Source organism: Ipomoea nil, unplaced genomic scaffold, assembly GCF_001879475.1.
Source record: "Ipomoea nil cultivar Tokyo-kokei standard unplaced genomic scaffold, Asagao_1.1 scaffold2279, whole genome shotgun sequence".
Lineage (NCBI taxonomy): Eukaryota > Viridiplantae > Streptophyta > Magnoliopsida > Solanales > Convolvulaceae > Ipomoea > Ipomoea nil.
Genome location: NW_017618707.1, coordinates 3,100,645 through 3,112,899, shown reverse-complemented (window position 1 = coordinate 3,112,899; position 12,255 = coordinate 3,100,645). Strand labels below are relative to the sequence as shown.

The 12,255-nt window shown below is 38.1% G+C and overlaps 2 protein-coding genes across 2 annotated transcripts; one reads left to right on the top strand and one right to left on the bottom strand.

The window, feature by feature from the left end:
- Positions 1 to 714: 714 nt before the first annotated feature.
- Positions 715 to 2,921, bottom strand: LOC109150339 (9-cis-epoxycarotenoid dioxygenase NCED1, chloroplastic-like). The gene is made up of 2 exons (XM_019298235.1): positions 2,838 to 2,921; positions 715 to 2,713 (listed from the first exon to the last, which is right to left on the bottom strand). The coding sequence occupies exon 2, from the start codon at positions 2,675 to 2,677 to the stop codon at positions 908 to 910; it is 1,770 nt and encodes a 589-aa protein (XP_019153780.1). The 5' UTR covers positions 2,678 to 2,713; positions 2,838 to 2,921; the 3' UTR covers positions 715 to 907.
- A 7,881-nt stretch (positions 2,922 to 10,802) lies between these two features.
- Positions 10,803 to 11,717, top strand: LOC109150438. The gene has a single exon (XM_019298349.1). The coding sequence runs from the start codon at positions 10,803 to 10,805 to the stop codon at positions 11,715 to 11,717; it is 915 nt and encodes a 304-aa protein (XP_019153894.1).
- Positions 11,718 to 12,255: the final 538 nt, after the last annotated feature.

Here is a 12,255-nt window from a genome sequence, read left to right as displayed (position 1 = left end):
ATTCGAGTAGTGAATATTGACAACTAATTTCTCTAGTCATTTCACCTTAGGGGGTCGTTTGGTTCACGGAATGTCAGATTACCTTAGGGAATGTTAGATTGCTGGGAATGTTAGATTACCGGGAATGTTAGATTCCTGTGTTTGGTTAAAATTGGGGTATGTAATATAATCATGTTTGGTTTAGGGTTATCTTTTATTCACACACTATAATATCCTTAACATATTTTTATATATTTTAATAAATTTAAAAATTAAAATAAATAAATAAACAGTATCATATATAATTACATGATTTTAAAATATTAACTAAAATATTGAACTTGAGAAACAAAATTTTTTTTATATGCTAACCTAAAATAAAAAATATATAATTACAAAAATAATTATATATATATATATATATATATATATATATAATATATATATATATATATATATATATATATATATATATGTGTGTGTGTGTGTGTGTGTGTGTGTGTGTGTGTGTGTGTGTGTGTGTGTGATAAACTAAAATAACCAAGGTTATCTTACATAACCTTATAAATTGAAGGGAATCACATTCCCTTCAAAATCGTATGTGGAGGGAATGTGACATTCCTGGGGAATGTTAGATTCCCTGAGATAATGTGAACCAAACATAGGAATGTGAGCTTTGGAATGTCACATTCCCTTGGTTATGTTATATAACCTGAACCAAACGCCCCCTAGGTGTTATGTCAGACCTTGCACATATGGTGAAGAAGCAGAAGCATATGTAACAACCAGCTGAGCTCTAATCCTAATTATATCCAATAAGCTGCAAGCTGGTACCTATTAAAACAAAACAAAACAAAACAAAAAATCTAAATTATACAACTCCCAAAAAAAAGGAGATTCCGGGCCGGATTGTTCACCGATCTTCGCTCTAAGCTTGGGAGGACAGGTCGTCGGCGTTGATGAATGTGCCATGGAAGCCATAGGGAACTCTTGAAGGCAACTTAACAGAGGCCTCAAGCTCTAATGTCTGTGCGTTCACAATTTGAAGCTCTGATTTCCCTGCCTTTTCGTCGTGCACAAAGGCTAAGATATACCCATCATCTTCTTCTTCATCTTCTTGGGAATTCACATTTCTGGGTAAAAACAGGGGCTCTCCGCCGTACTTTTCATCTCCATAGATGAACTTCTTGACTTCGCCGGTAAAAAGGTCCACTTTTGCAAAGCCGGAAACTTTCGGCCACGGCTCTGCTATTGCCAAATATGCGTATTGTGTTTTTCTCCCTAATTTGTTTCTGTTCACCATTCCGGCCTCCAAATTGACCTGATTTTCTGGGTTTTGTATGATCGGCTTTCTGGTAGACTCTCCGGTGACCGGATTTAGTCGGATTTCGGATAGAGTGCTCTTTAGCCCCTCGTCGCATTCGTTGAAAATGGAGTCCGGCGGGGTCATGCAGGACCCGATCACCACAATTTCATTGGTCTCTGTGTCTTCCCAGGCGTTCCAGAGATGGAAGCAGAAGCAGTCGGGGACTGGGACCCAGTTTATCTCCGAGGAATCTTCGGCGTATTTGTTTAGGATTCCGAATCTTGAAACCTTGTTCTTGTCGTAGACCACCGGCGAGCCGCCGTGGATCATCTGGGACATCTTGAACACCACTTGCTGGTCTGGGACGATCACGAATCTGTCCGTGATTGCGAAGTCGTGGATCATTGTCGGCTCCGGGACTGGGATTTCGATGTCTCGAGATTTCTCGCCGGTTTTGGAGAATCGGAAGAATTTGAGGTACGGCTTTTGTATGACGTCGTAGCTGAGCGCGAAGAGCTCGCCGGAGACTGGGTCGAGCTTGGGGTGAGCGATCATGGTGGATTTCAATTGCCCGCCAAAATCGTATCTTCCCGCCGTTTTCAGGTCGCCGGAGGGCGTTATGCGGACGTGGTACGGTAAATCGTCTTCCGACATGGCTAAGAGGCGGTTGTTGAAGTAGACCAGACCGGCGTTGGCTACTCCGGTGCCGGAGCTCTGATCGACGAGCCCGAAAAGCCCGCGGGCGTAGAAAAGCAGCAGCCTTGCAATCCCCGAGTGGCCGTGAAGTTCCCCAATGGCCTTGGGAAAAACCGGGCGGCCCAAGGCCCGTTCTTGGACGAACCGTTGGGTCTCCGTGAACCGGCAGGCGTAGCTCGCCTCGCCGTTCTTGAACTGCACGGCGTGGATCATCCCGTCGCCGTCGAAGAAGTGGTGTCCGGCCACCGGCTCGAAGAGCGGGTTGGCCCCGTTGCGGACGTAAACCCCCCGAACGCATTCCGGTATCCTTCCGACCACCGGAAGCGAGTGCCGGACGGGCTGCTCCGGCACCGGAGCAAAATTCCCGGCAATCTGAACGCGAGGGTCGGCCGTTTTCGGCAAAGGGTGCTCGAGTTCGCGCGCAGTTATCTTATCCTCCACCGCGTCCAAGGCCATTGCCGCCGCTCTTTGCAGTAAATTCCATTTCGGAGCCGCCGGGGACGACGACGAGGGTACAACTGCGGTTGTTTCTTGATTCGGCGGTGAAATGGCAGTGGATATTGAAGTGGGAATAGTCGATTGCTTTGGAAAATGGAGAATGGATGGAGTTTGCAGAGAACAATGAATGCGCAACTCTTGTCTACTAGATTTGTAATGAAGGTTATTAACCAAAGAAGTAGAAATGGTGTTGGCCATGGGTATGTAGATACCAATTCAAGATTGGAGCTTTAGGTAGTTTAAGCAATTTTTGGGAGGATTTTGGCTATGGGTAGATTCCAAGATTGGAACTTTAGGTAGTTTAAGCACTTTTTGGGAGGATTTTGGCTATGGGTAGATACCAAGATTGGAGCTTTATGTAGTTTAAGCACTTTTTGGGAGGATTTTGGTTATAGGATGGAGTGTGTATGTGACTATGTGTGGGTTTAGGGGTTAGGTGTGGAGGGAGTAAGGAGAGTGAAGTGTGTGGGTTTGTGGGAGAAGGGGTTTGGGGAAAGTATATATAGAGGAGATGGTGAGGGAGAAGAGCACTTGTAAGGAAATGGGAGAAGACTACGTGTACGGTAAATTAGAAAAAGAGAGTGAGCGTTGAAGGTGGGATCAATGGATCATCCTTCCTCGCATCAAACTTTGTCACAGCACATACATCCACTCCCATATCTCACCTTTTTTTCAATAATTTTTTTAAAAATAATATTTTATCACTATGTCATTCACATGTGTGGACTGATTACTTTTGTTTTTTTATTAGGTGATATATGTTTGGCTACATGTAATATATAGTTCATTTTTATTGGGTGGTATATCTTTTGCTACATGCAACACGTGAATATATAGTCATTTTTATTAGGTGATGTGAAGTTTCAGACCTTTAATTTGTATGAGTTTGGTGATATCAAATTAAAATAGGTAGTATGTTTTTTCCCTAACTCTTTTACTAAAATGCTAAACTAATAGTTATATTATATTACATACATTTATATTTTATGTATTATATTATTATATATCGAACGACGGATATAAACATTATATTATTGATCCTTCAATATTTTATAATAATAAGGTGACAACTATAGTTGCTCGACAACATAAGGGGATTTTGATAAGACTTTCCAGGTGGGGGCGGGGGGAGGGGGATTTTGATAAGACTTTCCAGGTACTTATTAAACATTTTTATAGTACATATTGAGTACATAAATGTGCAATCTATTTATCTTAGATTTTTAAATAACATAAAACATATCATTTAATTTGATATAAAAAAATTAATAAAATTCTGAAACAACCCTAACCAAGTTATTTAAACTGTTAACTTGATAATCACAATATTACAAGTTCATTTTCAATAGCGGACACCCTAATCTTGTTTTCCTACCCTCGAGTAACATTCTCATAAATAAATTATAAAAAATTCCAAGCCGTATCCTCTCACATAATTTATTATTGTGATAATAAATTCCAAATTGTTTAAAAAAAATAAAATTCCAAATTGTTGTATTTGGGATATGTAGGTCAGACCTGGCAAAGAAATAAGTTGATGATATATCTTGGTAACACATTTACCAAACAAATTTAATTGGATCTTTTTTTTTTTTTTTTTTTTTTTTTTAAACCACGAGGTGTTCTGAGCAAACCTTAATTGTAGGAGACACCTTCTGAGCTAACCCAATTAAGGGACAACGTGCTTACCAGATTGATTTTTCCATACAAGTGTGAGTTCGAACTCTTAACCTCTCTTAAGGGACAAGAGTAGACGGCCACTCACACCAACAAAACTGCTTTATTTGGATCTTGTTATTAGTTAATAATAAAATGGATATCGGTATTACATCAATATAATTGTAGCCAAAGAGAAAATTATCATTTATGCCCCTCACAAATTATCAATGTCACCCCTGAATTATTAGTGGTGTAAATGTTGCCTCTTAATTTTCAAAACGTGACATATATTGTCACTTTCCTGAATTATTAGTGGTTTGAATGTAGTTACTTATCATTTTCCCTGTTTGAATACTATATTTTTTCCTCCATTTATTTTTCTTCATTTGTTCTTCTTCCGCGGACAACAATGTTTCTCCTTCTTACTATTAGGGGAGGGACAATATATATAACATTTTGAAAATTGATAGACAACATTTAAACTACCAATAATTCAAAGGTGACATTGATTATTGACATATTTGTAAGGAGTATAAATTACAATTTTTCCTATACCAAAATAGTACTCAATTTTAAGAGGGGTGTAAAGACGTTAAAATCAACAATTAGCAATGTTGGTATTATTTAATTTTTTTTATTATTATTTAATGCTTCCAAGGATTAAGGTTTTTGAGACACGCAGGACGCATGTGCTGATACCGGTTGAAATTAGTTGGTCTAAATTTATATTATATTATATTTTATATTATATTATATTCTTCCTTCCCATGAATGTAAAATAAGAAATAAAAATAAAGAACAAAAAAAAGTAGACCTTCAAGTTGGAAGTAAAAATGCCAAAATAACTAAAAATAAAAATCATGACTGCAGCTTGTGCAGAAAAAATGCAGTGAGTTTTAAAAGAAGCAATTATAACAGATTGCATGAAACAGCTAAAGGAACCAACCCAATATAATTCTCCCTCGGATTAAAAAAAAAAATTAACACCACGTTAAAATTCGCAGTCGAAATCATGTACAGAACAAATTAAAAATTGAAGTCAAATACAAAATATTAAATACCAAATGCACCAATAATTAATACAATTAAAAATTTTATGAAGAAGACGTTCTCCTATTTATCAGTATTTGAATTATTTGCTCAACCAAATAGTTCCCAACCTCTCAATTATCATTATTGGAATGTTCAAGGGTCATTGAACATTTTGAGTTGAGAGAGATTTAGAGGAAGTGCAATTTGAGAATAAAAATTAGTGCGATATTTTGAGTTGAGAGATTTATTTAAAATTATTTTTAAAAAATTATTTTTAAATCTGGTAATCACCATGTCAGCATATGTTCAGGTAAACAAGTATTTTGGGTCGAATTGTATGAGTTTGTGTTGTTCAGGGATTCAATTGCATTTTTTTTTTTTTTTTTGGAGTTTGATGGCTTAATTGAAGTTTGGTGTGCAGTTGAGTGGTTTATTTGACCATTATTCTTAAATTTTAATATGTAAACAAAATTATTTAAATTTAAAACTATTTAATTTTTATGAAGATGTCATTTTTAGTATTTTTTACATTTATCAGTTTATCAAAAAAACTAATTTTACCAAATACTTTTAAGCATAGTGAATTAACTTAACAACTCTTCAGTTTTCAGCTTCAACTACTTTTCAGCTAGGTTTGCCAAACATAGCCAGTAACGATAGCAAATTATGAGCATGCACTCAATAAATATAATTAGACTCACCTTTTATTTTAATTCCTAGTTTTTCATTCCATATTCTCTATATTCAAATTGGAGAATTGTACAAGTACATTTTTTTATATTTACCTTTCTTAAAAAAAGGAATGTTTTCATTTAATAAGCACGCCCAATATGTTTTATTTTGACATTAGAAGATAAATCCAGTGAAAATAACCTTATACAAGGTTTTCAAAAAAAAAAAAAAAAAAAACCTTATACAAGAAAATTGTTATCATGTATGTTACATTCTCCTACTAAAATTATTTCATAATATTCACTGTTAAAATGCAATTTTTATACTGAATTCTTGATGTATTTGATTATTGCGTAGACTCTATCAATTATTGATGGCATCGTGGTGAGATGTACCAATTTATGAATATCAATAAAAGTAAAGATTTTTTCTTGTGTTACACCGAAATTGAATATGAAAATGCAATTTTAAAATAATTAAATATAGACTAACATTATTTTCAAAAAAAAAAAAAAATATAGACTAACATTTTTTGTAACGAATGTGAATGTCATTAAATTAAAAAAAAAAAAATCACTCTATAATATTTGTTTTGTTTTGTTTTTTTGTTTTGTTTTGTTTGTTTGTTTGTTTTTTTTTTTTTTTTTTGTTTTTTTTTGTTTTTTTTTTGTTTTTTTGGGATTGAAAATGAATAATTAGCTGAGCAACTCGGCATGAGATAGTTTACGTAGCCAAGCCCCAGTCTATGGGTGGGGTTTACCCAAATTTCTTCCGTGGAGGAAAGCAATATAATTAATTATGCAAAGCATGCAGAATTGAAGTTTTGATGAGTTATGTATAGAACTCGCAAATTATTTTGTGAAGTGACCGGGTTTAAATATTCACAATTTATCTTTTAAAAATTTACAATTTGTATATTACAAATACAGAATGTTGATATATATGTAATTGATTATCTTATTTTGTATTCACAAATTCCTTTCAAATACTGCAGTCACAATCAAGTGGCTTGTGGTCCACTGATATCCGGTTGGTCCCTTATGTGGGAGGTCTGAGGTTTAAGCCTCATGGTAGGCGTAGATTGTATATGTGTGTATCCCTTTCCTTTGTAATAAAAAAATACTGCTTCCACACATGTTGTAGGCGTAGATTGTATATGTGTGTATCCCTTTCCTTTGTAATAAAAAAATACTGCTTCCACACATGTTGTTTTGACTTAGAAACACAATTTATATTCTAAAAGTTTACAATTTCAATACTAAAAATATAAAATTTATACATTCTTTAGGACTAGGGTTACCTTGCAATGTGGACCCTGGTCCATGGTATATATAACAACTCTATATAGAACTTCTAATAACTTCAAATTAAATAGAAAAATGTTATGTGTACTCTCATTTTCTACCCTCAACTTTTACTCCCACACACAAAACTTTGATGTAGACACTTGTATTGGATCCCACATGATAAAACTAGCTTATCAGAACCCACTACATCAAAGAGGCCGACAAATTATATCGTGCACCGCGGTGCATAATTGATTGTGCATAATTGATTATGCACCGCGCGTCAGACACTACAATGTGTCTAAACCGACACTGTCAAAACGACGTTGTTTTATTTAATGAAAAGAAACAGAATCTTCGCAAAAAATAACTCTGTTCTTCAGTTTCATTTTGTATACACTGCAGTTTCAGTTCAACACAACTACAGTTTTATTTCGATATAACTACAGTTTCATTCAATATTTATACACTCAAATATGTGAAAATGTTATTTAATTTTATTTTATATACACTATAATTTCATTAAAACACAACTACATGATCATTTAAATATAATTACAGCTTCATTGTATAATATGCACTCAAATATGTGAAATGTTATTCAGTTTCATTTTATGTATACTGTAGTTTCATTTCACCACAACTATAGTATCATTTTGATATAACTATAGTTTCATTTGATAATATAAAAATAATACGTGAGGCAATGTCGGTTTAGACACACTGTAGTGTTTAACGGGCGATGCACGAACGATCCATCAAAGAGTAAAATTGAAAAAGTAATATTTGAGAATAGATGTAATAAAACTCAATTAAATATTACTCCCCAAAAAAAGAACTCAATTAAATATTCATTCAATTTTTGTTGGACCAAAATGGTAAGTTTTGTCGGCGGGGCAAATTGACGGTAAAGGAAAGAAACCAAAACATTTGTTAAAGGGAAAATGACACTTTTTCCCCCTGAGTTATATACCTATAGCATTTTTTCCCCCTAAGTTATTGAAGTGGCTGTTTTTCCCCCTGAAATGTTAAATGGACATATTTACCCTTAAACTAAATATTTAATTTATTTTTTTCTCCAACAAATTATGAACATAATTTGGTTCAAACTAAACAAACACTATAGCAACCAAACCGAAATATTCCAATTACAATTTAGAATCAAAATTTGATATTTAGAGTTTATTAAAATCGTGAACCGGAACGGACGGTTCATGTTCCGAAAAAAAATAAAATACATTTATTGTTGAATTTAGACTATTTTAAAATAAAAAATAAAATTTTAAAATAAAGACGGTTCAAAACCGCGAATCAGATCCGGAACCACAGGTTCACGGTTCAAGATTCAATTTTTTGATACATAATTTTAATAAATTGACATTTAAATATTGGGTTCTAGATATGAATTATAACCGTAAACTATTAATTCGATTGCTTTAGTATCCGGTTCAATTCAAATCGAACCGTAATCATCCCTACATATACGCAATAATTTGTTGGAGTAGTAAAATAAATAAAATGTTTACTTTAAGGGTATAAATGTCAATTTAATATATCAGGGGGGAAAAAGCACAACTTTTAGAATAATTGAGGGGGCTAATGTGCTTACCTAAATAATTGAGGGGGAAAAAGTGCTATAAGTATATAACTCAGGGGTAAAAAGTGTCATTTTCCCTTTGTTAAAAGCATGTGATTGACCCATTTTTTGTTTTTTTACTTGGTCGGTTAAAACCCGCGTTCGGCGGGTCACTGCTCAGTAGCCCTCCACGTGCAACATATTTAAACCTAACCTACGTCATTGTCAATTACCCCATACCTTTACTTTCCATGAACCCTGATTTGGGTTAATTGCTTTACAACCACAACGTGTTGTTGCGGTGGTTGATAATATTGTTTTCATGTAATTCTCTCATTTAGCGTATTTTCTTTAGTCTTTTTTGAATGTTACTGGCTCTAATTCAGCGTATTTTCTTTAGTGTGATCACAAATTTTTTGATTAATATATTAAAATTATACACTGAAATTAAAACTTTATTCACTTATTCTACAAAGGACTAATATAGTTCTAAAATTAAGGGGTACGGTGCTAACCTGACATTGGCTGATGTTGAGGATGAGGACCACGCTGTAAGTGTTCCTTACGTACCGGACGAGAACGAGCCGGCGGAGACGGGGTTTCTTGCGGTGGGAAGGGTGCTCACAAACCGGGCTGTTCGCTTTGCATACTTTCAGGACACTATGGCGGGGGTGTGGCAGGCAGCCATGGGTGTGAATATGCGTGAGCTTCAACCGCGACGTTTTCTTTTTCGGTTTTATCATGAAGCTGATCTTCTGCGTATATTAAGTGAGGGTCCGTGGGCATATGAGCAGAGTTTGTTGGTGATGAAGAGGCTGGAGTTGGGGGAGGATCCGGAAACTGTTCAATTGGATCATGCGGAATTCTGGGTTCAAATACATGCGTTGCCGGTTGGTTTCCATTCGGAGTCGGTCGTTAATGCAATCGGCTCGTTTTTGGGGAGGGTGGTGCAGGCTGATGAGAGGAACTTTGACGGGTCCTTGAGAACGTATTACCGTATTCGGGTGTTGCTGGACATCACCAAGGCACTCAAGAAGCAGATGAAGTTAAAACAGGGTGTCGGGAGTTGGACTGTTATTGATTTCAGGTATGAACGTTTACCTACCTTTTGTTTTTTGTGCGGGTTGATTGGGCATGGGGACAGGCATTGCAGGCTCGCGTTGGAACGACATGATCCAAAAGCTAAGAAACCATATGGGGCTTGGTTGCGGGCGGCGTCTCGTCGGGGAGACCGCCATTGGTGAATTTGGGGTGGATTCCTCCAGAAAATGCTGCTGACCGGAAAGCTTGGAAATCACCTGCTATGGGGGGGGGGGGGGGGAACTGTGTCCAGTGGTAATGTTGGGGGAGTTTTGGGCAGTGAGGGGGTTACGGGAAAGGGCAGTGGGGGTGGTGTGGGATGTGGCAGAGAGGGTGACGTGAGGATGTGTGGAGGGGGTGTTGTGAGGCATGGCAGTGAGGGTGTGGAGGGGGTTTGCGTTGGGGGAAATATGGGTTTGTGTTGTGAGAGGGTGGAAGGGGTAGAGAGGGAAGTGGGTGTTTTGCCGAGAGTTGTTGTGGGGGAACAAAAAAGAAGGAGGGTGGAGGAGGATGGTGTGGAGGAGAGTGTGGATGGAGGGGAGATGGAGTGTGATGTGGCAATCTCAAAAAACGGATTGGGGGCGGGTCTTGCGGAGCAAGCCCGCCGAGAATTATGAGTTTAATTTCTTAGAATTGCCGGGGGCTTGGCAACCAGACGGCAGTTCGTGTGTTAGCGGACCTGGTTCGCACTAAGAGGCCGAGTGTGGTGTTTTTGATTGAGACTTTTGTTGGCAAGCAGCGTATGGAAGATATTAGAGTACAATTGGGTTTTGATAGTGTTTTTACTGTGGAGGCGGATGGACGGAGTGGGGGTTTAGCGATGTTATGGATGAACAGTGTGGACTTGACAGTTTCGGGGTTCTCTGCTAATCATGTTGATTGTGAGCTACGTATGGATGTTGGTGCTCCCCTATGGCGTTTTACTGGTTTTTATGGGTATCCAGAGAGGAACTGAAGGCGGGAGGTATGACAGTTGTTGCGCACCTTGTCATCTCGGTCATCTCTACCGTGGGTAGTGATGGGGGATTTTAATGACCTCCTTGATCAGTCAGAAAAGAATGGACGGGCCCCACATCCTCCTTGGTGTATAAATGGTTTAAGGGAGGCTATTGCGGACTGTGATTTGCAGGATTTACCGTTTGATGGGCCACAGTATACTTGGGTAAAGTCACAGGGCACGAGCGGTATGATCGAGGAGAAATTGGATCGCATTTTAGCTAATGAGGAGTGGTTGAGTTTGTTTCAAGGCGCACGGGCACAGTCTCTGGTTGTGCCCTATAGTGATCATTTACCCCTGGTTCTTATACCGGTTATTCTCCCACAAGTACGCAAGCATGCCAGGTTCTGTTTTGATAATTTGTGGTTGCGGGAAGATTCATGTAGAGAAATTGTTGCGCAAAGTTGGGATAGAACGGTTGGCCTGGATACGTTAGCAAGGGTGGAGGCATGTGCTCTTGACTTGAAGAGGTGGGGGCGGAGTTATAATAGAGATTTCCAACGTAAGATTGAGTTCAATAAGCAACGCCTAGAATGGTTGAGGGGGCGTCGTGATGAGCCTGGAATGAGAGAATATGTGGCGGTAGAGAGAGAGTTGCTTTTCTTGTTGGAGCAACAACATTATTTCTGGAAACAGCGTGCTAAGGAGTTTTGGTATCAAGGTGGGGATGTCAATAGCAAGTTTTTTCACAATTCTGTGAAAGCAAGACGCCGACGCAATACTATTAGACGTCTCCAGGACGAGAATGGGAATTGGGTGGAGGATTCACAGGGGTTGGATAATGTTATGTTGAATTATTATACTGGACTGTTTTTCCCGGATTATGGAGAGATGCAGGAGGTGATTGATGCAATTCCTTCGAAGGTGACTGAGGTTGATAATGCTATGCTGTTGCGCCCGTTGAGTATGGAGGAGGTTCGTGTTGCGGTGTTTTAGATGCACCCGGATAAGACCCCGGGTCCTGATGGTTTTGGGCCGGGATTTTTCCAGTATTTCTGGGACATTGTAGGGGGGGGGGGGCGATAACGGATTTTTGTAGAAGTTTCTTGGATACGGCCAAGCTCCCAAGTGGGGCTAATGATATCCTTGTTGTTTTGGTCCCGAAGAAGGCCAGGTCGGAATCAATGAAGGATTTACGGCCGATTGCTTTGTGTAACGTCATCTATAAGGTGGCGGCAAAGGTATGTGCAAATCGTCTAAAGCCCTTGTTGCATAAGTTAATTTCATGTGCTCAGAGTGCCTTTGTCCCGGGGCGTTTAATTACTGATAATATCATGCTTGCCTATGAGGTTCACCACTTTTTGAAGCGCAAGTCCCAGGGGTGTGAGGGGGTCGTTGCGTTGAAGCTTGACATGTCGAAGGCCTATGATCGGGTGGAGTGGGAGTTTCTACGGGCGGTGATGCTTAAGATGGGGTTTGGTAGTGGATGGGTGGATATTTTGCTAGAATCTGTAACCTCGGTACGGTATCATAT